This window comes from Eschrichtius robustus, chromosome 11, assembly GCF_028021215.1.
Source record: "Eschrichtius robustus isolate mEscRob2 chromosome 11, mEscRob2.pri, whole genome shotgun sequence".
Taxonomy (NCBI): domain Eukaryota; kingdom Metazoa; phylum Chordata; class Mammalia; order Artiodactyla; family Eschrichtiidae; genus Eschrichtius; species Eschrichtius robustus.
Window position 1 is genome coordinate 85,878,936 of NC_090834.1, and position 24,803 is coordinate 85,903,738.

General features: G+C 39.8%; 1 protein-coding gene across 1 annotated transcript in view; it reads right to left on the reverse strand.

The window, feature by feature from the left end:
• MPPED2 (metallophosphoesterase domain containing 2) overlaps positions 1 to 24,552 on the reverse strand; it is a 166,057-nt gene extending 141,505 nt beyond the window's left edge. The window contains exon 1 of the mRNA XM_068555443.1: positions 24,346 to 24,552. Within this exon, the coding sequence (XP_068411544.1) occupies positions 24,346 to 24,473 (128 nt within the window). The 5' untranslated portion in view covers positions 24,474 to 24,552. The remainder of the gene's footprint in view (positions 1 to 24,345) is intronic.
• Positions 24,553 to 24,803: the final 251 nt, after the last annotated feature.

A 24,803-nucleotide genomic window follows, 5' to 3' on the forward strand; every position in this document is an offset into this window, starting at 1 on the left:
AAGTCTTCTAGGTCATCTCAATACTTGTGTCAAATAGGTGTTATTTTACACAAAGTGATGTGTTAATTCAGTCAAATAAGAGTCACCTGAGAAACCAGAATCACAAAGGACAAGCAAATTTCCCTGATCCAGAAAGGCAAGTTTCCCCCAAATATGAGAAATTATTATTCTGCTGTTAAAAAAGCCTTTATCCTCCTAACTGGAAAATATATGCTTACTAAAGTCACAAATAACTAACATCAACAAAATTAAGAATATGTGTATACAAAGCAAAGAAAGATGAACCCAGCTTCATCTACCTAAGAATTGCTACTAGTAACATTTTGGCCTCTTTCCATTTCATCTTTTTACTATGCATTTTTAAAACATAATTGGGATCATTCTGCATTCAAAATGTTATATTCGGGGATTTCTGGGCTCTACTTAAATCATTATAACATCAGCATTTTCAGTGTTACTGCAGACTCTTTATAAACGTTTTCACTGGCTGCAGGATATTTCATGGGTTAGTTTTGTCATAATTTTCTTAGCCGTTTCCCGTTGCTGAACTCCCCCTAAAGGCTTTTAAGCTGTCAAGCCCAGACAAGATTTCTAGACACACAGCCCTAACACTGGGGCTGCCTGTGCTCATGAACTGGGCCATTTGGGGCACTAGCTATATAACTTCTCGCCATAAGTCAGAAACACCGTGAGTCTTACTCTTCAAATGCCAACGGACCAGGAGTTCAGTGATGTGTGAACCCCAAATGCCAATAGTTCTGGGAAAAAAATGACAGCAACTCCTCTAAGATACATAAAATCATGTTCTGGACAGTCCTGGCCACCCACGGCGAGCCCAGGGACGAGCACAAACACCGCCCACCTGTGCGTTGCCTGCTCCAATGCAAACACAGGGCACATATGTATCTCCTTTCCTCTTCTTCCCCTACACAGTTTATTTCCAAAAATCACTGTTCCATCACCACTCAACACCATTTGCCGCCAACTGCACCATCAAACCTACTTTCTAAAGTAAACTACCACGTTCCTTATATTGTCTTTCAGAAAAAAAAAAAAAGAGAGACGCAGAAAGCCAAGGCTTATGTAGTAAAAAAACAATGTAGATCTTGCTTAGAGTCACATAATGTAACACTGAAGTCAGAAAACACAAACATCAGGGCTCACTCACTACCTCCATGCTCGCCCACGACCATCATCTTAAGATCCAAAATTCAGTGCCGTGCCTTTCAAATTTGGGAAGGATGGTGTGGTCTCAAGAAACAACTTGTGAGTTACATTTGCATTTCCTACAGTTAAAAAACAAACCAACACATATTTTTGTCTGAAGCATTTAAAGGTTAAGCAAAGAGAAGACAGCATTTCTTTCTGTAGATTGCTAGGCACGGCAGCTGGAATTTTGAAAATCTTCATTGTTCCTGTTAAAAACAAGATCGAGACACAGGAAAGAAAGTACTTCAAGTTGAGAGTCAGGGTGGTCTCGTGAAAAAGAATGGGCTTTGTAATAAGAAGAGCTGGGTTTCAATCCTGATTCAAGCCTCATGAAGGAAGGATCCGTAGCCACTTTAAAGGGTTCTTTGAGTGTTAAATATGGTATCTACAACTCCAAGGACCATCTCTGGCACAGGTCTGTCTTACATTGTAAGGATTTCAGTATTACTGACAAGAAAAGCCTATACAGCAAGGAGGAAGCTGTCAGGTAGATTACACTGACCATTTTATGACCATAAATAATCAGAAACATAAGTCAAAGACCTAGAGATTAAGAAATTGAGGACTACTGCTCCTTTTTTTTAACCTTATGAGGCAAACTAAGAACTAGAGAGAAAAAGCACACCCTTCTCAAACTTCTTGGCTTGTCTTGGGGCACCTTAACTAACATAGGGTCCTCCAGGCATTTTGTGAATTTCCCAACAAATGCACAGCAAGGTTCCCTGTCCCCAGGCCAGTTCTCTCCCCAGAGCTATGGCAGCTGCATGCCCACCACTCAGCTCAGTCCCAGTCCAGGCTTCTGGGCTGACCCTGACCAACCCTGACCATAGATGGCATCCAGAAAATCCTAATCCATTCCTCAAGCAACTCAGGGACAAGCCACTTTGGCATCTCCCTCTGCTTTGCTTTCCACTTCAGTTCTCGGAAATGGGCTTCTCCTCCTTCCTGCCATAAGCCCTTATAACCTACAATTCCAGGGAATGCAATCCATTTGCCCTCACTCTGGTCCTTTAAGGCTGGGTTCCTATTTTAAAATTTCTTCTCCCAAACTCAAGAATATCCACTAGAGATTTGCCACCTGCTGCCACACCTTTGGGCGGGAAGATCCCCCACTTCTGCCTTCCCTTAAGCCTGGTCTCCCTTACATTAGTGCACTAGTATACGCTCCTCACAGCCACAGGCCCTCTCGTCCCTTCTAGACCTGCAGCTCACACCAACCCCAACACAGAGTCTCCAGGACTCCACAGCAATGCTGGACTGAACGATCTGGCCTCCTCCACCATCCTCCTTGATACCATTGTGTACGACAGCAGAATTATCATCACCTATTTAACTCATTCCAGAGGACAGACCATTCTCACTGAACTGCATATTTCTTTTTTTCACTTTGGAATTTTCTTATTCCTCTCCGTAGGAATGACATTGAGTCCAGGTCCTCTGACTTGGTCATTCGGCCATAACTCAAGTCACTTGGGAGCCCCATCACTCCAAACACCATCTCAATATTGTCACTCTCTGGCTTGTGTGACATCTAAAGATATACTTGATTTACAGATGTTTTGGCAGTTTGGGGGACCTATACTACATCTTACAGATAAGAAAACAAGGCTGGAGAGACTTGTCCAATATCAAAGTGTGAGTCAGCAGCCATTCTGAAACTAGTGGCTTGCTCAGGCCACTGATATATTCTTAGATGAGTGTGTCTAAGAACCAGTGAAAGAAATAAATCCTTGACACACTTCTCTGGAATCTCAAATTCTTCATTTCAGTCAGTAAAAGGCCCAGTCTCCACATCTTTATTTCATACTTCCATATCAATGTGTTCTTTGAGGAAATCTCTGTCTTCAAAAGGCCCCCAAATGTACTTAGAGGTAGAGAAAATCTTTTTCTTCTTAAATGCTTATACTCAGTTTTGGGTGTTTAGCTGAATGGGTTAATAGTCTTGAGCATTCCTTCTGGAATTACATGACTTGTGAGTGTAATGTTTCCGTTTGTACCTCTCTTTGCATTATCTTCCAGTCCACATAGCATTTGAGTGGAAAGTCCAGGAATACAAGGAATTCTGAGTAACTTCAGACTAAAATCTTAGAATGCTTGAGATGCAAGGATCCTTGAAGACCATCTGCTCTAACCAGTATTAGTTCCATTTTACAGATAAGGGCACTGAAGCCTACACCACTTGAGTCTCAATCCAATATGATTTTCTCCATGGATTCCCCCAGCCTCCTAATAATGAATTCCTCCATACTTGTGTTTCTATCTGAGAGAAAAAGTCATCCTAGGTCATGCTTCTCTACAGAGCCTCAATCAGTGGAACTATTCCAAAAATATGTTTGTGGATCCTGATTGTATTTATTTCATGCTTCTTCATGAAGAAGAAAACAGTCAAAATCCAAGTCTTTAATCTGTGGGTCTATCGCTGCCTCCTTGACAGACTAGCATGATGCATAGACTCAGGTAAACATGTTTCACTGACCAACTGTGAAACCCTGGTCACTCTGGGCGGCTTCTTTTAGCCTTGGTTTTCTTATCTGCAAAATGAGAATAACACCACCTACTTCCAAGGGTTATGGTAAGAATTAAATAAAATAATGTATTAAGGCAGTTAGCACTTACTGGGTAGACAATACGCACTCAAAAGAAGGTAGTCATTATTTTTTATTATTATTATTATAATCTCTGTGGATTTTGTCTTGTTCTGTCTGGTTTGCTCATTTTAACTGGTTTCCTTGGTCTAACGTAGACTGTCTGCCCTGAAGCCCAGAAGATCTAAGATGCCCTGAAGGAGAGGGGAAAAGGGTTCCCTAAAAAGAGTGTTTAACCAAGCAAAATAAGACAACAAAATGAAGAAAAAGCCATCAAATGGAAGATAATCAAAATAATGAGGGTTAGTTTTATACTCTAGGCTATGACAAATTTTGATTCAAGGCCAATACAGATCATTAGTGTGCATTACATTGAATTATTTTCCCCCATAATAAATTTATGAGATTATCATTTCAATTTGTTAAACAGTCCCAGACTCAAGCAGTTTGCTTGCCTGGGACATAGCATGAATTCAATAAATACTTGAATTAGTGAATGAATAAAAGAATGACCATGCCAAATAAGCAAGTACATATTAAAACTCTGAGACCGTTGTATTCGCCATTCTCTTTATAAGGTTAAGTGAGTTTTAGAATATTTCTGTCTTAACTAGAGGTATCAGTATGAACTTTTTGTTGGAGACAATGTATAATTTTGTATAATCAAAATATAAGAATTCAAATATATTTTTGGAAATTTATATGTATTTTCACTTATTCCTGACTCTTGATAGCTCAAGGCAGCTATTATGTCAAGACAAATTATTAGCTTTCACAATTGTATAATAAACAGAGCTATAATTCATGTTCATTTGGAAGTGTTCTTCCCTAGTTATTATGAGATTTAACATACATATATAGCCAGCTAATCTATTACGATTGTTAGTTTCCTTTGAAAAAAATGGCTACTTGTTAAGTAACCAATCAGTAAACATCTCTAATCAGCCATCTTGGTCACCTAAACAGAATGTGCAATTATTTCAGTCTGTAAACTGATAGACCATATTTCCCATTTACATAGGATCATTTGGATCAGCTTTCCAGTAGACAGTCTAGTACCTTTGTAGACAAGTATAAGGTTGCCGTAGTACTATTTATATAAAAACTCTTCGGGGCAACCAAAGAAGACATTTAGCCTGGTAACTCTAAAGTGCCCTGTGGCCAGAGTGAGAAAGTCAAAATTAAAAACTCACTGATGAATTTTATTCCTTGGGCACCTTAAGGACTTCACCAGGAAGGTATGAATGAATATGTATGAAGATGATATCTGTAACTGGAAAACAGAACTCTTTCCTTATATATCCATGAATTGGCTCCAAAGACAACCGCTAACGAAATAGCTTCAGAATCATACTGAGCAAGGTAGTTATAGCAGGAATAGATGAAAATGACACCAAACAGAATAAACACACACACACACACACACACACACACACACACATATGTATGTATGTATGTATTTTATTACTATTTTATTTATTCGGGGGAATTTATGAAAAAGAAAAGAAAACTCTGTGTCAGTAGTTTACAGTCATACTTCAAGCCCCGAAGTCTTTCTCAGACTAGATTTTGGAGTCATTCTTTCCCTTTCTTCCAAAGCTGGAGTTAAGCTATTCTCATGTAAGAGCTGTCTTGCTTATAAGTATTTTGTGAACTGCTTCCCCTCTTTTTCCTCTTTCTTTTGTTTCTGTCCTTCTTTCTTCCCTCCCTCCATCCTTGTTAACTTTCTTCTTCCTTTTTTTTTTTTTTTTTTTTCCTAGCTGGGAACACACCAAAATTTGAACAGAAAAAAACTGAAAGCATAAAAATGCTTTACAGTCACAACCAATTCCTTTCAAAACAGTTAGCCAAACTAGTCCTCCTCATTTGGACAATTACAGCCAAAAGAAGGATCTAGTTTCAAAGTGCAGCTGCTCATTTGAAGTGGGATAGGCATGGTTAATTTTTTCAATGAGAAAATGGTGATGAATGGAATAGAAAATAAAGATGTCTTTAAAGCTAGACTAAAAAAAAATTATTTTAACTCAAGAAGGTCATCAGTTTGGAAATATTATCCAGAGAATTATCAAATCACAGAGAGGAGCCTTCAGGAAATCTTAAGTGACTACAAATGGAAAGTATGCCTTAGAGACCAGTTTAAATAAAAGTCACAGTAGTCACATATATGCTCAGCCCTGCAACTTCCAACTACAGAGGAATCCTAGGGAGACCCCTGGGATCCCAACATGTACAATTATCTCCTTTGTAAATCACACAGTGCTAGTAACAAAGGTCTCTACAATTTTTATTAATACAAGTTTATCAGAGACTATGATATTTACAATCTTATGACTTTAGAATATTGTTTTGCAGACTAAAACAAATGATCCTTAAAACTACATCCGATACTGATCACATAAGCATGTTCCCTTTGTGAGAATTCATTTAGTCTAATACAGTTAATTTGCACACTTCTATGTCTCATGCTTCAATTAAAAATTTACTAATTAAAAAGAAGTTATACTCAATCCTCTCCTTCCATATGAAACGTTTTGCTAGACACATTTTTTTTTTTAAGATAATGAGAATACAAAACTGCACTTCTCCTTCAAGGTCTTACTGAAAAAACCCTGTAAGCTATTTTAGAATGTTAGTTTTGCTTTTGGATTTAGTATTCTCAAGTCTTCTCTTTTGATAGGCAAAAAACGCACCCTCTGATATTTACATTTCCTATTCATCACATTTAATTCTTCCCATTTTTTTTCTACTAATAACTATCCAAATAACTAAAGATCACCATTCGTTATTCAGCACTTTGATTTTGTTGGTATATCAGTATAACTGGCATACTTTTTCTTTTTGAAAGCAGTTTTCACATTTACCAAAGGGCCTAATCAGCACTACAGCTGCCCGCTGCCATGTGGGGTTTTATCAGTAATGTAGTTAACAAACAGCGGTTCTGTGGATAACCACACCATGTTCTAGGTTATCTAAGAACTCATACCCTTCCCTCAACTTCCACCTGAAAAATTCATGAATTAAGAAAACCTCAATGGACGGGGGAGGGATCTATGAAATAGGGCATTCTCATTTGTCACTGAAATTACTGACTTTTGAAGTCAGTGATTATTACTGTTGTGTTAAATTATTTATTTTCAAGGAAATAAGCGGGGGAATCTCAAAATGACTTTTAAGTCTTCTGCCTTAAGAATATCCTAAGAGCCAATTAAGATATGTGTTTTATACTGGTCATTAAAAAAAAGTGACTAACTGAAGTTTTTGGGTTTTGTTTTATGTAAACCATTTTGTGGTTTACATAACTGCCTGAAAAGCTTTAGGTTGCATTATACTTCCAACCAACAGTGACTGGCGTTTATTTACTCTTAGTAAGCAGAAGTTTGTCTCAAACTACAGAAAGTGATTACCAATCGCTTGCTACACGACATGAGATAGTCTTCAAACTCCCATTTACCCGCTACTGAACCACTATCTTAGCTCATTCTAGGGAACATGAGTGAGTATTTCTCCAGCAACTAACCTAAGTGAAAATATGAGCCCTAGCTCTGTAGAATGCAACAAATTTGGTCACAAAGGAAAATGAAAGCAAGCACCCTAATACCAACTGAAGACACTTTAGTTGGAGAAAAACAGCCTGCATCCCGTAACATTTTATGATACCAAATGAGATGCAGGCAATGTAATTTCACTTATGCGATTCACTTACAAGCAATGCAAATGCAATCTTGCTGATTACATTTAAAACAAAAGACTGAATCTGCTTATTTATAGAGCAGAGCCATAGTCATGCAAAACTCATGCTACCCCCCACCTGGTGTGGAACCAAAAGAAAACAATCTGGCTGAAGACCTTTTCATCTCCACAGAAAGAAAAATGATGTTAACTGTGAACTCCGGGTTGACCCAATATGCTTAATAATGTAGCTTCTCGGTGCCCTCAATAGAAAACAAGGTCAACCGTGTTCGTAATCGTTAGCTGAGGTGTTCAGCCCACATGCAAACAATGTCCAATGTTTTATTTGTTTTTTAGATAGCCATAAGCAGTGTTCAGAAAACACTTTCATCTATGTTTAATTTTAAACCTTCATTTATCTGTGGGTATGTGTGCAGATACATACACACACATTTGTACATAAACAATGGAGATGTATAATTTCTACAGGGAGGTATAGACTGCTACAACTAATATATTCACTAGCTGCACTCCTCACCATGCATATTTTATGAGCTTCTCTGTGCAGTTAAGTGGGGGTCTTGAGCATTCCAGAACTACTCATTTTAATCACCACCCAAAACTAGAGCTTTTATTAGATAATTTTCCTATTACGAAGTTCAATAGTTAGAACTGAATGCAAAAGTTGCTGCCAAATGCCCTCTCTGAACTTCCCAGAAAAGCAACAGAGCTGGAAGAATTCTTCTACTTGTCTGTGCTGCTCCGTTTTTAAAGATCTAACAGGTACTTCTGGCTCACCACCAGCAACTGAGCCAAGGCCCAGCTGCAGGCCACTGCACCAGCATCCGAGGCATTTGGTGAGAGTCTGGCTGATAGCTAGATCTGCAGCACCCTAGGCAGAGAGGACCATCGCCAAAGCCAACTTGGGCCCAGCTGCAGTTTTAACATAAAGAAGTTTAATAGGATACCTCACGCCTACCACAGAGCTTTTTTCCAAGAGGAAAACTGCACGTGGCTGGAAATGCTCCTTGCAGAGTGACTCGTGGCTATGGGGTTTCTCAGTCTTAGTGAAGAAGACACACTTCGATGGTCTCCCAAGTGATGCCAACACCGATTACGGCTCGCGGAAGCAATTTTCTATGCAGTAACACCATTTTTTTTTTGGTCAGAGAGATTATTTCCAAATAGCAACCTTTGAGAAATTCTCAAAAATGCAGGTGACTTTGAAGTAACCCTCGATATACAACCACGGTCAGGTCTCAAAACTGTACTCAAATTGAACTTCGTAAAAGGTACTGTGTTGAAGCATCTAACCTTCCATCTTCATGTCTCCAAAAGACCCAGAAGCGTATAGGTTTGCTCATTCCCACACAGCACAAGCAGTGGGCCAGAAACCATTTCACTTGTCTGGAATGTGAGCCACCGTCCAAGTCCACGGCATATGGCTCCACACTTCTCAGTTCCCACATCCCAGCAAAGATGCAAGTGCCGTCCTATATGCGTCGTCTCCGAGTAGGAAATGTCCGTGGTTTCTGGACTCTGAGGTACAGAAAAACGCTGCCAGATTTTAGAGGAACCAAGGGACACATGGGTGGTAAGAAAAGGAGGAGATATTATGAAATGAAAGCAAAGTGTGATCCTCCATGGCAGAAAATAGCTGCTCCTGTTTTATTTAAACAGTTTTCCATAACGGGGTGCCTCCTACAGGGAGCTTTCCTTCTTTCATGTTTGGGAAAAGAATTAGACATGAAGACCCTTTGACTAACCTGGGTTATGTCTACAGTGGAAAATTAGGAAATAAAATTGGAAAGCAATTTAATAGAATGAAGTCAGATTACTCGTAAAAGGCTTATTTCAGATGTGTTCTTAAAGAAATTCTCCCCCGCTTCTCCTACTCACTGCCAACTAAAAACGGGCACTTGCCATCTGCCTCTACAAGGATTAAGTCACTATCCACCACAGCCACTGACCTTCAACACTCCCTGAAAGGAGTTCAGGATGGAGACCAGGAATGAGGCACCTCTGTGATCTGGGGAAAACTGACAGAACGGGACTTCAGATAGTTAAGGTATTTTCAGGAGAAGATTTTTTATGAGCGCAAATTCTTGCATCTCCTCATATCTAGAAAAGTACTAAAATCATTAACGGAGACATTTGCTCCTCGTGACTAGCAGCCAGCCTCTGCCAGAACTGGTGCTTCACTAAAATCATATATATATAATACACTGACCTTCCCCGCTACCTCTTTGGAGCATTTCCTCAGAGCTATCTGAGAAGCTGTCTGCCAGGCTATGGTCCTCATTTGCCCCAAATAAAACTTAACTCACAACGTTCACGTTATGCATTTTTTTTCAGCGGACATCGGTTAGGATTTATTGTCTGTCCCAAACTGTAAGTTGCTTAAGCCCCTTCTGCCCACTAAGGGTCATAAAGAGACACACAATGTACTGTAAGTCAGGCGTCCTGTGTGACCTTGCTCTGGTCATTTAAACTCTCTGGGTTGCCAATTGTCCATATGTAAAAGTCTTTACATGTTTCCCTCACAGCGAGCACAGCACACAGGTATGCAAAAATACACCTTGATCCTTCTATTGCTAACAATGCACACACGGTTATTTTATCAAGTGTTATTTAATTCAGACACATTTGATTGTCTCCCTAAATAAGCAAAACATCCCTACTAGACAAGGGCTGGGTGGTTTGCATTTCTACATTATTCTGACTGCTAGACCCAAGAAGACATCCATTTATTCACTTCTTCATCAGTAACTATTTATTGTACCAGGCACTGTGCTATGCCCCTAATCTGACTCCAGATGTGGACAAAATACATAAATCTGAGTAGACTGGTCGTTCACATAAACAATTCAGAGCCTTATCACGCCTCTCCGAACTGACTCCAATTCATCAAAAATGTACGAGCAGGTTGTATGTGGCACCCTCCATTAACTGAAACACACCAATAAATTTCCAAAATGTAGGACTCAGCACCAAAAAAATATCTATGTATGGGTGGAGGAATCCCCACATCTATTTCGGAGCTCCGAGCGGTTTGCGGCTCCTCTGTGCAGTCTGGCATCATGCATAATGCAACACCGCAACTGCTAACAGCAGGCGCGCACCAGATAATTTACACTTGTTTTTATGGACACGAGGAACTGATCTTTGAAGCCGTCCCTAATGAGATTCCGCTTGGCCCTAACAGCATCCTGAGAGAGTGTTCCGGTTTTCTACTTGGCATCCGGTGCATATTTATAATGCAGAATACAAGCTCATTTAAATTGCACATGTGGATTTTGGTGTCTTCCCTATGTTAAAGAGAGATTTTCATATACTAAGGAGCACTGACTACTCAATTACTAAACCATACTTTCCCCAAACAATGTCACTGCCAGTCACTACAGGTACTTATCAAAGAGGCAGGTCCATCAAAGGGTTTCGACCAGCAGGGCCAAAAGCTCCCCCAACTCCATCCAGCTCAGCTCTCTAGTCCTGAAACTCAATTAGGTCCTCAGCCAAAGGGGATCTCCAGAAAGCCTAATTATACAACACCTTTCTTAGTAGACACAGTAAGGGGACAGTCAGGGAGAAAACCTAAAGCCCATCACCTAAATTAACAACTTCCTGCCCCAAAGTGCTTGCCATGCAAATCTCTCTTATTCTCTCCCCTCTTTTATGCTCTGCCCCTTGTAAAATTCTTCCTTAAGCTTGGCACTCTTCAGCAGCACTTTTTTGTCATTTACTTTTCAAGACGTTTATAGCTTAGTCACTAGTAATTAGAAATCCGTTACATACTTCCTTTAAATTTCATTTGTTTCACCTTTAAAACAAAAATTTCAGAAGGCTTTCAATCACTATATAACACCAATGCTGTTAAAATGGTGTTATCTGTAATAAACCCAAATCACAGGTTTCTGTGAAAATAGTCGTATGATAAGAACTAGAAGAGTTTACTACAAAAAAAAAGTAAAGTTGTTAAAAACATAAGGATACAGAATAAAATTGGTTCACTTTATGCAAAATGTGTGATTCCCATGATAAGAGATGACCCGTTTTCATGGTCTTCATTTCAGGTAAAGTCCACATATTAGGGACAGCTGACAGGCTCCTGGTACTCGGGCTGAAATATATCCTAATTAATTTCAAGCTTCTAGCCAATAATAGTTGATGCCAAATAGGATAAATAAATAAGCACTTAACAAGGAGTTAAGACAACATACTTTCTAATACCTCAGTTTTTAAGGTAGAGAACAAGATAGGAAACCCAAATCTTTAGGGTCAAGGTGAAAGTGAAACTTTGATACTTTTCCTGTGTTAGAAATGAGAGTCTACTACTGTCAAAGTAAGAGTCAACCGAAGAAGGCAGGATAGGTTATAGCATTAGTGTAGGAGTATCAGAAATACTCACTCTGAGCTTCGTCCAGCTCCATCCTGAAAAAAACACGGGAGACTCATAAGTTACCCTTTTTAAAGCCAAGTATACCATCAAGTCTAAATACATGCTCTCAAATTGAATGAATGATTCCAAGGGAGCACACACTTCGTGGGGAAGCACGTAGTAAGAGAACATGGAATCCCTGAAAACTCAACTGTCATTCATTCATTCAACAAGTATTTGGAGAGTATCTAGAATGTGATAGCACTGTGATACGTGCTGTGGATACAGATGGGCAACACAAAATAAAAAGAGTTGCTGCCTTCAGAGAGCTTAAAGCCTAGTGGAAGACAGACATTTCACAAACACTCAGAAAACACATTTATAAAAAGTGCGACCAAGGGAAAGCATTCCTTGTAGGTGCTCTGAGTCCATACACACAAAGGGTTCACGTAATCCAGAGAAAGGGGTAGGGGCTCCCCTGAAGCAGTGACGCAGGTGGAGAGAGGAAAGGAAGTGTATTTAGGGAGGAGGACATCATTCCAAGCCTCAAAGTTGACAGCAGGGGAGCAGCCTCTTGCTTTCCCGGCACCTCTCAGTACCTCTCCACTTGGAAAAATAAAAAATTCAGGAGGCATGCCTAGGAAGTTGGATTTACAATGTACTTCTCTTCAATGTCAGCCCTGAATCCAGACGGAATTGAAGACCTTGGGAAAAACTGGTGGACAGATCACCGAACTTGGCACTAAGTTGCTGCCAACTGTCTGGCTGGCACCAAAATACAGGCTCAATTGGCCATAAAAACCGCACTGCAGTCTTGCTTCTCTCAAAGGAAATCATTTTGCCATCCGCAGTGAGGCTTACCCAGAGGCCAGTCTTAGGGGAAGGCCTTGAAGTTTGAGCTTAACTCGATTGCACGGTTTGGGCAAGAGTTTCATGTTTCAGATGTGCAGTCAGGTAATCCGATCCCATCAGAGTTTTAATGGCCTCTAAAGAATCCAAAGTGTTAAATCCTTCTCCCAGCCTCCCCCAGAGCAGTCTGAGGGTGCGTTTTTCAACCTCCATTCTCCTCCATCCAGTCTCTCGTTCTCATACGCAAACTGTTCCTAAATCTGAGACGCTAGGTTAATACTCGTTTCTTAATCCTAAAATCTGATTGTCATCTGTGCTCTAAAATAATGCACACACACCTACCGTACTCCCTTTAAAAAACACTGAGAGAGGAAATAAAAGGATAACGGAAGTGGAATACGTAGAAAGGATGTTTTATTTCAGGGGCAACACCATTGTCAGGATTCCTTCCTTCTGAGCCTGGGAAGAACATTTTCTGGCTCTGCAGAAACCAAAGGCAGCAGACCCAAGCAAATTCCTCAACTCCAGGAAAAGGCACATCTCTGAGAGCTACACTGTCCCAAGCAGCAGGCAGGGGCTGCGATCGGTGTTTATTAAGTCTGTGCCCTGACTATCAGCAGGTTAACAGAGACTCAATCCCTCCGTCCCAGTGTGGGGAATCCCTTGGGAGACAGCACAACCCTAAAAACTTTAACAGTGAGAGGAAAACAAAAACAAAAGCTCCTCAACGAGAAGAAAACAGACACACCAAACTGAATGGCAACCAAAAGAAGTTATGGTGATGATGGTCTGTGTGCCGCCATTAAAACTCTGCTGAAGTTCAAGCACTGATGTTGTGGGTAAACAATATTAGTAACAGTAGCCACCATGCATTGAGCGTTGGGATACTGTGCTAAGTGCTTTACTCAGTGCTAAGCATCATCTAATATAACCTTCACCATTACCTATGGACGCATATACTGTTATGATCCCCATGGTAAAGATGAGATACTAGCCACAGAGACTATAAGCGAACACATGTAAGGGGTCCCGGGGTGGAGAGACAGCCTGGATTCTGGATATACTTTCTTTTGGAACTTTTCAAACGATTTCGGTTTTTATGTCTTTAAATGTGCCTAGATTTCTGCTTAGCAATAACCACTTCACTCCCAAACTCGCCCCTCCAAAATGCATGCATGCATTCTTCCTGTCTCCTGTTCTTCTGTTGACCGCTTTGTTAAGACAGTAAGTCCAGCGGTGGCTCCCTCGGCTCAGGATACAGCACCTCACAAAACAGTGCTGTTTGTTTATAAGGTGACGCAACCTTCCCTGCAGAGTGCGGGGGCATGACTAAAATCCACTAATGGCCAGAAAGCTCATTTTAATTCTACACTTGACAAAATGAACGCCTCATAAAGGCAGGTAAGCAGAAGCTACTTTTCACTTTGGACTGCTCTGTCTTAATAACCTTTGAAAGTGAGAAACTGCAGGGAACAGGCTCTCGAGCATACACACACAACACACAATTATGGCACAAAGAGACTGCGATAAAAGCACAACTCCTTATGTAAAGGTAAATTTTTTTTTTCCCCTCAAAAGGGGGTACCTCTCACAAATATAGACCATTCCTGAATTGCAAAGGTTCTTCTGCTGCAAATCCTGGCTGCATTAGCAGGATCTAACCCATCCGGTCTGAAAAACCAGAGCATTTGATTTCCCTGAAACCCATTCCCAAAAGGGCTGATCTTTTTTTCCCCTCTTCTGTCCACAGAAAATGAAGCTCCACTTACATGTTGGAGGAAATATTTCAAAACATTCCCTTTTTTCTCAAAGTGCAGAATTTATGGTAACAGATAATTAACAACAAATGACAAACAATCTGAGCAGGAAAGGTCCCAGTTTGGTTGCCAAGATGATGGTATCCAATTCCAAGATAAACAGTGGAGCGTGCCGGCTGCCGTTAACGTGGTGGAGGGGTCGAGATGGAGAGATGCAAAACAGGCCAGCCATCCGCCACCAAGGGGCACGACATGGGGCCAACCACCTCCCGCGGGGTTATTATTTCCCTTCTGAATTCTCAAGAGTGTCAGTGGGCAAGGGGGTGGTAGTGGACTCACTCTTCTGTAAGGAAAAGAACACCTACCAATGCCTTTATATTTCACATGGGGGAAAACAGATCCTTCTTTGAACTGCATTATGGCAGAATTCAGAATTAATATCCTTTAGGCGTTAATACCTCCTTCCTAGTCTGTCTATTCTTCCCAAAGACTCCCCCCTCCTCATTCCTCTTTTCTCTAAGTTGGTGGAGTCAAAATAGGTTTCAGTGCATCCAGCTGTGCCCAAAATGTGAAGGTCAGGAACAAAGTGAAAACAAGTTAACCTGTAAAAGTCAGAATTTGAGCACAACACATGGTAAGTCTCCTAGATACTAACAGATGGCAGACCTTGGGCAGTTGAAGTTTCAGATACTTTTACACTTCTCAAAAGCCAGTTCATAGTTCACTATTTCTCAAATGGATTTTTTTTTTTTTATATATTGAAATGCAAACCTCAACTTCTGAGTTACCTAAAAAGGCCTACCAAATTGCTCCTTCTCAGGGATCAAAAATTGTTATTCTGATCCTTTCAAATGCTGGATTCATTGGTATGTAGAGTTGGCATGCATACCCCACAAAGCCAAGGTGAAATCTGTCTTATCTTCCTGCTGACGGATGTTTAGGGATGCTGACACACTCCTGGTGTTAAAGTCAAGCCCAAGGCCAGGGACATCATATTTGCAAGAAAGAGTTATGAACTAACAGGATATATCTGCTAGGCCCTCCCTCTCCTCTTTTCTCTCTCCTTCACATATACCACTATCTTCCCTCTTCTCCATAAAACATGTATCTCCACATTATATTTGCTGCCCACCCAAGCAGGACCAACATGCAAAAGTTGGTACTTTTAAGAAAAATGGAATATATTAAATATAAGGCAAAACCAAGAGCAATGGGTATGATACTTGTGATTTTTTTTAAAAATGCCTAATGCAGTCTGACAGGCTTCTGTGGTTCTCTCTGAAGTCTTAAGGCAAAGCAAAATGAAACAAAAGGGGGAAAAATTTTCCAAAACTCAGGACCAAAATAGAGCTGGTAGAATGTCTATGTCATAGCAAAAGGCTAACTCAGGAAATTAGAGAAACATGCTGAGGTTGCTTAGCTGATGGGAGATTTCACTTTTTTTTCTTGATTTCAGTTTTAAGTCTTTGTGCAAAACACATTTTAAACTAAGTGTACAATACGTAAACGGTTTGAAACTTGGTCTGTGGCCCAAATACCTAAAACTAAATACTACAAGTAAGCCACTTTTCTTAGCCAATCAGCAGCAATGCCAAAATAGCCCACCAAAAGATGGGAAAAGATATTTTTCCAATCCAAGCATTGTCAAATCTTTGAGCTGGAAGGTTTCAGAGACTGTCTATCCAAAGAAATAAATGGATTTGAGTAGAGTTCATGTTATGGTGTAGTGCCCTGTAAGCTTTTAACGAAGCCACTACCAACAAATGAACTTCAAGAAGGGTTTAATTCTCATCTGGAATTTTAAGACGCAATAGTATCAAGTACTGAAAATTTACTTGTTTGCTTTATTAAATGGTACTAGTGTTTCTTTTCCTGTTTTTTTCCTCAACTAGTGTCAAGAGCTTTGCTATTTAATATAAAACCATACAAAAATTTAAACCAACTAGAGGGGCTTATATTCTTGATTTGTGGTAAAGGAAAAAAAATGAAAAGCCTGCAACAACGCATTTTCTTATTTGCATATATTTTATCCTTCTGAAGGGACAGAAACTGAAGAAAAAAAATCTTCAAAGCAAAATAGAAGAAAAATATGCAGACCCAAATACTGCAAAGGCCAATAAATTCAACAGAGTTTCCTCTTTGCAGAGTTAGTGTTTCTACATAGACAAAGCCTCTAAGTGTACTCTTTACATTAAAAAAAAGAGGCAGACTAACACAGCGGTCTGGAAAAGTGTGGTAGTTTTGTCTGTACTAATATTGAAATAATAGCCTAATCATGCCAGGATAGCTACTGAAACATCCTGTTTCCAGGATGCTAGGAAAGTCTAAAAGGGGAAGAGACATGGGAAGGAGAGAGCTAAGGAAATACTGAAAAAGAAGAAAAACAAGCTGATGGTGGATAGATCTTCCCAGACTCGGTGAGCTTTTTCTCCTTTTTGGAAATAGTTCAGAACTACCTAGAGTTTGTTATACAAAATGTGGCAGATTTAGTGGCATTAGCTTTGTTTTTATGTCTTAAAATCTACATCTTCATTGGCTCTAAATCTCAGAATTAAAATTAAGCATGTTTCAAATACAGACTCCCTATTATAATACTTCCTGTTTAGCTAGTCTTGTCATTTTGTCTATTTTTATCAAAATGTCTCCCTAAAAGAAATTTTTTAAAAAACTGTACTTAGAGCAGGAGATAAATTTAATCCATAAGGAGAGGTGAGCAGCGAGTTCCTAGTTTCAGGATAGGAACTGGCCACACTTTCCGTATGAATCTTTCTCTCTGTAAATGTAGATAACTGCTTCAGGATTTGAAATCCAGGCATACCACAGTAGAAAGAATCCACTTTATTTGTCAAAGTTCTTTACCCTCCCAGAGAGTCAAGTAACCAAAAACAAACAAACAAACAAAACTACCCAGTTAAGCAACATACAGCTAAGTTTCTAAGAACAAATCCATATGGACAAAAAAAATTATTTAATTTTAGGTTGCCTTTTTAAAGCCAGAATTCAAACAAAGAAATCGACGGAATAGGAAATAAGTCAGTTCTAAAATGAAGTCTAACTGCCACGGACCACAAGACCAGTGCCCTCAGGGAGCATATAGGAAAAAGAACTTATTTTTAAAAAGAAATGAGAGAGGAAAAGAAAAATACCCCGTGTTTATATATGAGCACAAACCAAAAGGGCCATTCAGCCATCTCCAAGACAAATTTCAGATTGAAAACATTAACAGAAATTATGGCCATGCTAATGTTCAGGCCGGTGATAAATTTGTAATGAGGAGAAAGCAGCTTACCAAGAGAAAAATGTTTAGAAATTTTTTTTTTTTTTTTGCACAGCGAATGCAGCCCAGCTCTGCAACAAAGGATGAATTTCTACCTTGTTAGTGATGTGCAATTTTACAGAGCCCCAGACGTTCGCTCATTCATTGATACTCTTCCTCTGTGTGAGGAAGAGGTCATTGGTCTTCCCCCCTCCAAAGCGTCCCCATGATATCTCACTATTATAGTCTTTCCCTACAGAATATCACTAATGATGAGGGATTTGTGTTCTTAATTTCAAACAGACTAAAGAAAAGAGAAGAAAAGGAGAAACCCTAGACTGCCAGAGTAGGAAGGAACGATGCTAAAGGGCATCGAGTCCAGTGGCTGGTGAGGAACTTGAAATTCAAAGAGGCTCAACTTGCTCGGGATCACAAACCTAATTAGTGACCAAGACAGGACCAGAATCCAGGTTCCCTGAAACACTGTCAAGTCATCCACTATAGCAAGCTGTTTACTGATACTATATACTCTGCTGGCTTTCAAAAATGAATTGGAAGGTACTTCTTAAAGAAATTTCCCTCCAGTTACAGGACTAAGAAGTAGCCAGCATCGTTGGCCTCACATCTTCCCATACATGACCAAGCTGAATTATACTGAACCAATGAACAGCCTTTGGTCTATACCTTGATTATAACATAAAACAGAAGAAGGTACCTCCCAAGGAAGCGGTGCTCAAAGAAAGTAGAAGATTCACATTAGAGCGAGCCTTTAATGCAAATCTTGCTAACAAAGCAGAAGGGATTGTAGACAAATCACATTTTTATCATTCTTTAAAAAAATGTTTTTATTATCATAAAAGTATTACATAGTTCTTATAAAAATAATTTAAATTATACAAAAGTATATAAAATAAAAAGTGTAAGATCTTTACCCATCACTCCCTCCCCCAGATTTGTTTGCAAATTTATTCCCTACATGATCACCAGTAATGTTGGTATTTATCTTTCTACACATTTTGAGATTTTTTTTTATAACCAAATGGCATCATTCTGTAACACTCTTCTGTAACTTTCTTCCTGCATCTAAGGATACCTAATTCAGACCTGAAATAAACATTTACTTCCTACCATGTAAGAATGAAACTTCAGATCAGACAAACAAAATCCTGTAAGAATTTGGCATGGCATGATCACCCAGATACCCTAAAAGCTTCAGATCATTTCGGATTAGCAATGTCCAAGCAAACATTGACAGATGCTGTAAAACACAACAAAGCAACAAGAACAAGTTGGACTGTCAAGTTTTATGCAAGCAGTTCAAACAAAAAGATGTTAACACTTATTTCATGCTCACCAGCTAATGCACAAGACCATAAATATTATCACAGCATCTATTTATCAAGTTCTATCTTCTGGGCACTATGTCATATACATCATCTCATATATTGTTTACAACCGTCTTAGAGACTCATCAAACCCATTTTACAGATGAGAAGACTGAAGTTCAGTAATCCTGTCCATCATCACCTAGCCAAGCTAGTAACTGGTGGGATCAGCATGTGTATACAGATCTCTGATTTCAGACCACATTCTCAGCTGCCATGTGAATACCGTCCTCATTCCCCAGCTCAAGCTGTGCCCTTTGTACTCAGTCCTAGTTAATTATGGTTAACTCTTGATGCTTCTGTTGTAACCACAGCCATAGGTAGAGAGCCTAAGACACTGATGGGGGTACAAGGGCCTGAGACGAGCACAAGTGAATGAAGGCCACTGTGATTCTGCAGAGAACAAGCAGGTGACACTCAGCTCTGGGGATTCCTTGCCCCCTTGGGACTGTCAGTCCCATGGAGTAACTGAAGGCAGGTGAGACACTCCTTGACAGGCAATTAGAAGTCAACGCACAGACAGAGAAAGACAAATACTGTATGTTTTCACTTATATGTGGCATCTAAAAAATAAAACAAACGAACAAATATAACAAAACAGAAACAGACTCACAGACACAGAGAACAGACCGGTGGTTGCTAGATTGGTAAGAGGTGGAGCGGGGGCAAAATAAGTGAGGGTGATTAAGAGGTACGAACTACTAGGTATAAAATAGATAAGCTACAAGAATGTCATGTACAACACTGGGAATATAGCCAATATTTTATAATCACTTTATATGGAGTATAACCTATAAAAATACAGAATTACTATTTTGTACACCTGAAACTAGTACCATTTTGTAAGTCAACTATACTTCAATAAAAAATTTAAAAACAAAAAATTTTAAAAAAAGAAGTCAGGGCACCTTCCAACCCTGACAGCCAAAACTCCCACCCAGCCAAGTTTGCTAGTAATGAGTCCTGGAGGAAGACAGGACAAACTTACTAGTGATTTTCTTATTTATTCATTTATTTATACTCCAGTGATTTTCAAAATGGACTGAGACAGCTTAGAATAAAAAGGTTCAGAATCAATAAAACAATCATTAATGCGAAGAGCTAACATTTACTGAGTACAGAGTATGTACTAAGCACTCCTCTAAAAACTTTACAAGTCATAATGTTTTAAACCTTCACAGCAACCTTTGGAGATAGGCACTACTTTTATCATCCACACTTTAGAGACGGGGGAAAAAAAACCCAGAGAAGTTAATACCTTTGTCCACAGTTGGTTACACAGCTAGTAAGTGGTGCAACCAGGTTTTAAATCCAACAATCTGATTCCACTGGAGACTCCGACCACGACAGTACACTGCCTCCTCAAAATAAGTATAAAAGAACAAGAGCTAAGTAAGTTTCCAGGGGTGTTGACAACTAAAGCCGTAGACAAGGACGTAGCTAAAACTGAAAATAAAATTTGATTTGAGCTTCCTAGCAACCAAACCTTAAAGAAAAAGGTGAGGAATTAACCTCAGTAGGGTAGCCAACCATCCTGGTTTGCAGGGGACTGAGGGGTCTCCCGGAATGTGGGACTTTCCATGCAAAAACGGAGATGGTTGGGTACCCTACTAAAGATGTTTTACAGCATTTTATTAGGCCTCAGATAATCTAAAACATACCAAATCTTGATGGTGTTTTCAGACCTACACTGGCTCCTTGAGCACCTCCTCCCACTATCATTAAAAATACTAAATAATTTTCATCATTAAAAATACTAAATAACATTCTGCTGGGGAAGATGACAGGGTTGTAGAAAAATGAAGCCCTGTTAATTGTTGGTTTTCAACTATCACATCTATCAGTATGTTCAAGAGTTTGGATAAGAGGGGCTCATGAATTCTGGGTTCAAGTCTGCCCTGTCAACTCCAACTGCGCTTTAATTTTCTTTTCCAAGGTCATGTCGGATTGCTTTCTTTTAAAAAAAAAATCCTCCCTACGTCACAGGCAGAGATGTATATAGGCTAGTAACTCTTAGAAAGCTTGGTGGCAACCTGGTCAGAACTCACAGGTGAAACCAAACCAAGACCATGGAGTAAACCCTTAAAGCCGGTGGAAACAACAACTCTGAAATCAGGGATGAGCTTCTAAAGTTGGGAACCGGGTCTTATGCATCTGTGTTCCCTCCACAGCAACACCTTGCAAATAAATGTCTTAATTGCAATCTTAATCTTAATATGTCAGAGCTAAAAAGATCCATAACTATCATTTGGTACAAATGTTTACATTTACTGAGGCCGGGAGAAAAAGAAGTAAATTGCCCAAGATGGGTCACAAAGCTGAGGTGAGACAAACTAAATTAAATGGGAAGTGAGCTATTCCTTAACTAAGGTAAGAAAACCTCAACTAGGTTTCATGAAAGAAAATAACAGATCATTTAAGGGCCCAGCATTGTAACTCCAATCCAGGTGATCAATCTGTCATGGGTCTTCATAGACCTCAGTTGTTAAGTGCCAAAGGAAAGCAAATATTTTAAGAAACCCATGCAAAATAAATGAGCAACTATTTAAGTGGAAAAGACAATATCTTTGTGGAGAGGAGTAAAGCTCTACCATAACATGTTAAAAATTTTAGAAAAACTTAAGACATTTTAGACTAAACATTTTATAGGTATTTTCCAGCCAATTTAAGTTCCTATTTAGACTCAGGGCAATCTTTTAAAATATAACATGATCCCATTTAACCAAGATAGCTGAATGCCCAGCATGGGCCAGTCACTGTGCCAGGGCACCAAGCACGGAAAAGAAAGGCCAAGGAAAAGGTCGGCCATATGCACACATGTTCATACAAACACTCAAAATATTAAGACAGGACAGAAGGATCCCAATGAAAATTTCCAAATCTCAATCACAATTTCTCATCTCAATGCACAATCAAATCAATGGATCAATCAAGCAATCAATCAATTAGTATTTCTAAGCACCTGTTACCTGCTCAATCCCTGCCTTTAAGAAATGAATGATATCGTTGAGAGAGAGGGCAGGTGGGAGAGGGGAGAGATAGAGAGGGAAATTATAATGGAGGTGGTCTGGTTTGAAGTAAACACCAAATAACGAGGGACATCGTGTTGGTAGGGGGGGTAGATAGGCACAGTCATTTTGGATTGGGTGAGATAGAAGAGGTTTCCTAGACACAGAGGGGCCTGAACTGGCTCTCAGCAGAGCGTAAATGTGAGTGTCTCAGCTGTGAGAAACAGTAAAAGCATCGAGATGGAAAGGCTCACGGGGTGCTCAGGTGGCAGAGCCAACATGCGTGGCTGGAACAAAGCGTTCAGGTGGGAAGCCCTTAGTGGGTGATGAAGGTGAAAAGGCCAGCTGGAGTTGACCGTGGAAGAATCCTCTACTTCTAGGAAGGAAGTCTGGTAAAAGGGCTACACAGCTGTCTAGGCTGCCTCTGCAAACTCCATTTTTCAAGCCTTGTTTTCATAAAAGGTATAATTTGATCCTTCGAATTTTTCATGGCTAGATTTAAGCACATCAGTCCTAAAGTTACATGATTTTTCAAATATCTCTGGGCATTCACAGTTCACCAGTGGAATCTTAGGGCTACAAACAAGCGAAGAATAAGCTGAGATTCCCTATCAGTCATTTTCCAAGGAATCTGGGGCAAAACATATTTCTTTTGCCTGGGAGGAAACAGAATCCATAAAGTGCTTTGTGATTCCTTAATACAAAACGTCACGCCAGCAAAGCAGAGCTAAAGGAATCCTAAATCCAGCTTGCACACATTCTATAACATATTTGAAGAAAAAGAAATTATCAGAAGCAGTAGAATAAAAGGAATATTTGAAATGAACACAATTATTGTTCAGAAAAGCCATTTTAACAAAGAAAAATCTTATTCCCCTTAAAAACCTCTCCTTAAAACCATGTTAGGAATCCTTCATTATCATGAATATATTGTGATTTAAAGAAAGTAGAAAAATCTTAGAAATAGTTTAGCATTAACCATTTGCAAGGATTTCTTTCTCTTTTTCTTCTTCTTTTTTTGCAGAATTCCCATCATAGATAATTGAGTAGCTCTACAGAATATGCATACTTGCGAAGTAACATCCCAGTATTTACTATACTACCCAGGCAGTCAAGAGAAGGATCTTTTTGTTTGGTTAGTGTTTCTAAATTTGGTGGGGGAGGTTGAGAGTGTGTGTGTGTGTGTGTATGTGTGCGTGTGTGTGTATGTGTGTGCGTGTTGGGTGGGGGGGGAGACCTACTGTTTTTTTTAAAATGCCCAAATAAAACAATTACTTAAAAAAGAGCTTGTGACTTGGACATGCCCCGAGTTCAGTTTTGCCAGCAATGGCAAAAACAGTCAACAGAGCCCTAACCTCTTTTCTCTCTTGACTATATAATGGTTTGCAAAGGGGTTTAGTCCTACTATGAAAGACTCATGTTAGACATTGGAAGAGTCTAATAGAGAATGAGCACCAGGCCTTGAATAAACAAGGGAGATGGTGACCTTTTGCCCCTTCTGCTGAAAGCCCAGCACATCCTGCAGCAAAGGAACAGAAAAAAAGCTGGTGTGCATCCAGGTGCTGCAAAATCTTTGCCTCTGGATTTCTCCCACACTTTGCTCCTGAAACAGTTTAAACTGAGGCATGACTTAAATAGTATTAGGGAGTGAGGGGAAAGTACAATTCCTGGAACCAACTGTTCCACTGTCCCTTAATCCTTTGTTCCCCATATTGTTTGAGTCCTGCAGCATGCAGCACACGTTCTACGAGCAACAGGCAAGACGATGGATTTAGCAGTGGCTGGACAATTAGTCCCAATTAGGCCTGTTTCCCAGCTGAATGTAAAGGGGTGGCAGGGTGAGGTGTGTTTGGGGGGGAAACTACAGAAATTTTAAAGATATTTCATTATGGAGGCAAGCAGTATAACATAAAGCAAACTGAAATAGGGGTCAGGCGACTCTGCCAAAACTCACTGTGCGACATTAGGCAAATACCTTAACCTCTCTGTTGTTATACACAAAATGCGGGCAACCCTCAGAGGCTCTGAAGATCTAATGCCAAATTGTAGTTGAAAGGACATACTCTGGAATTGTTCAGCGTTACACCGACGTGGAGGATTCCTCTGAGTTGTACTTGGAACCATAGATACCCATCTGTTTGGGGAATCATACACCTTTTATTCTCCTGGGCAGAAGTCATTAGTGAATTTCGTATTTTATTTCTAGTTTCCTGATGGCTAATTTTTTTAAGTTCATGAGTGATACTTACATATGTACATGTGGCGGCTGGAATCTGCTCTGGTTGATGTTGTAGTGCGTGAATGCCTGGGTGGGGTTGGAGCTGTACTCATCCACCGTTATGGTAACCTTGCCTTGAGAAGGAATCCCATGTGCCATCCTTCCTCCCTATAGGCATGAGCAATTCACAACTTTCCGGAGCAAAGGATGGAAGCAGGCATGGTGCGTTTCAGCCCAATCTCTGAACCCAAGGGTCTACTCATCAATACTGCTGTGTGTTTCTGAAAAAAACAAATGAAAAAAATGAGAACAAAGAAAAAGAGGATGTTCTAAGCGATGTCAGATGGGACACCTAGACATGAAATTGGTCCAGGAAAAATCTTAATCTGTGTGGTTGCCTCATGGATAAAACCTTTCCCAACTCTCCACCCAGCATGTACTTCAGAATGCACATGACACTCCAAATGATACGGCTGGCTGCTAGCAAAT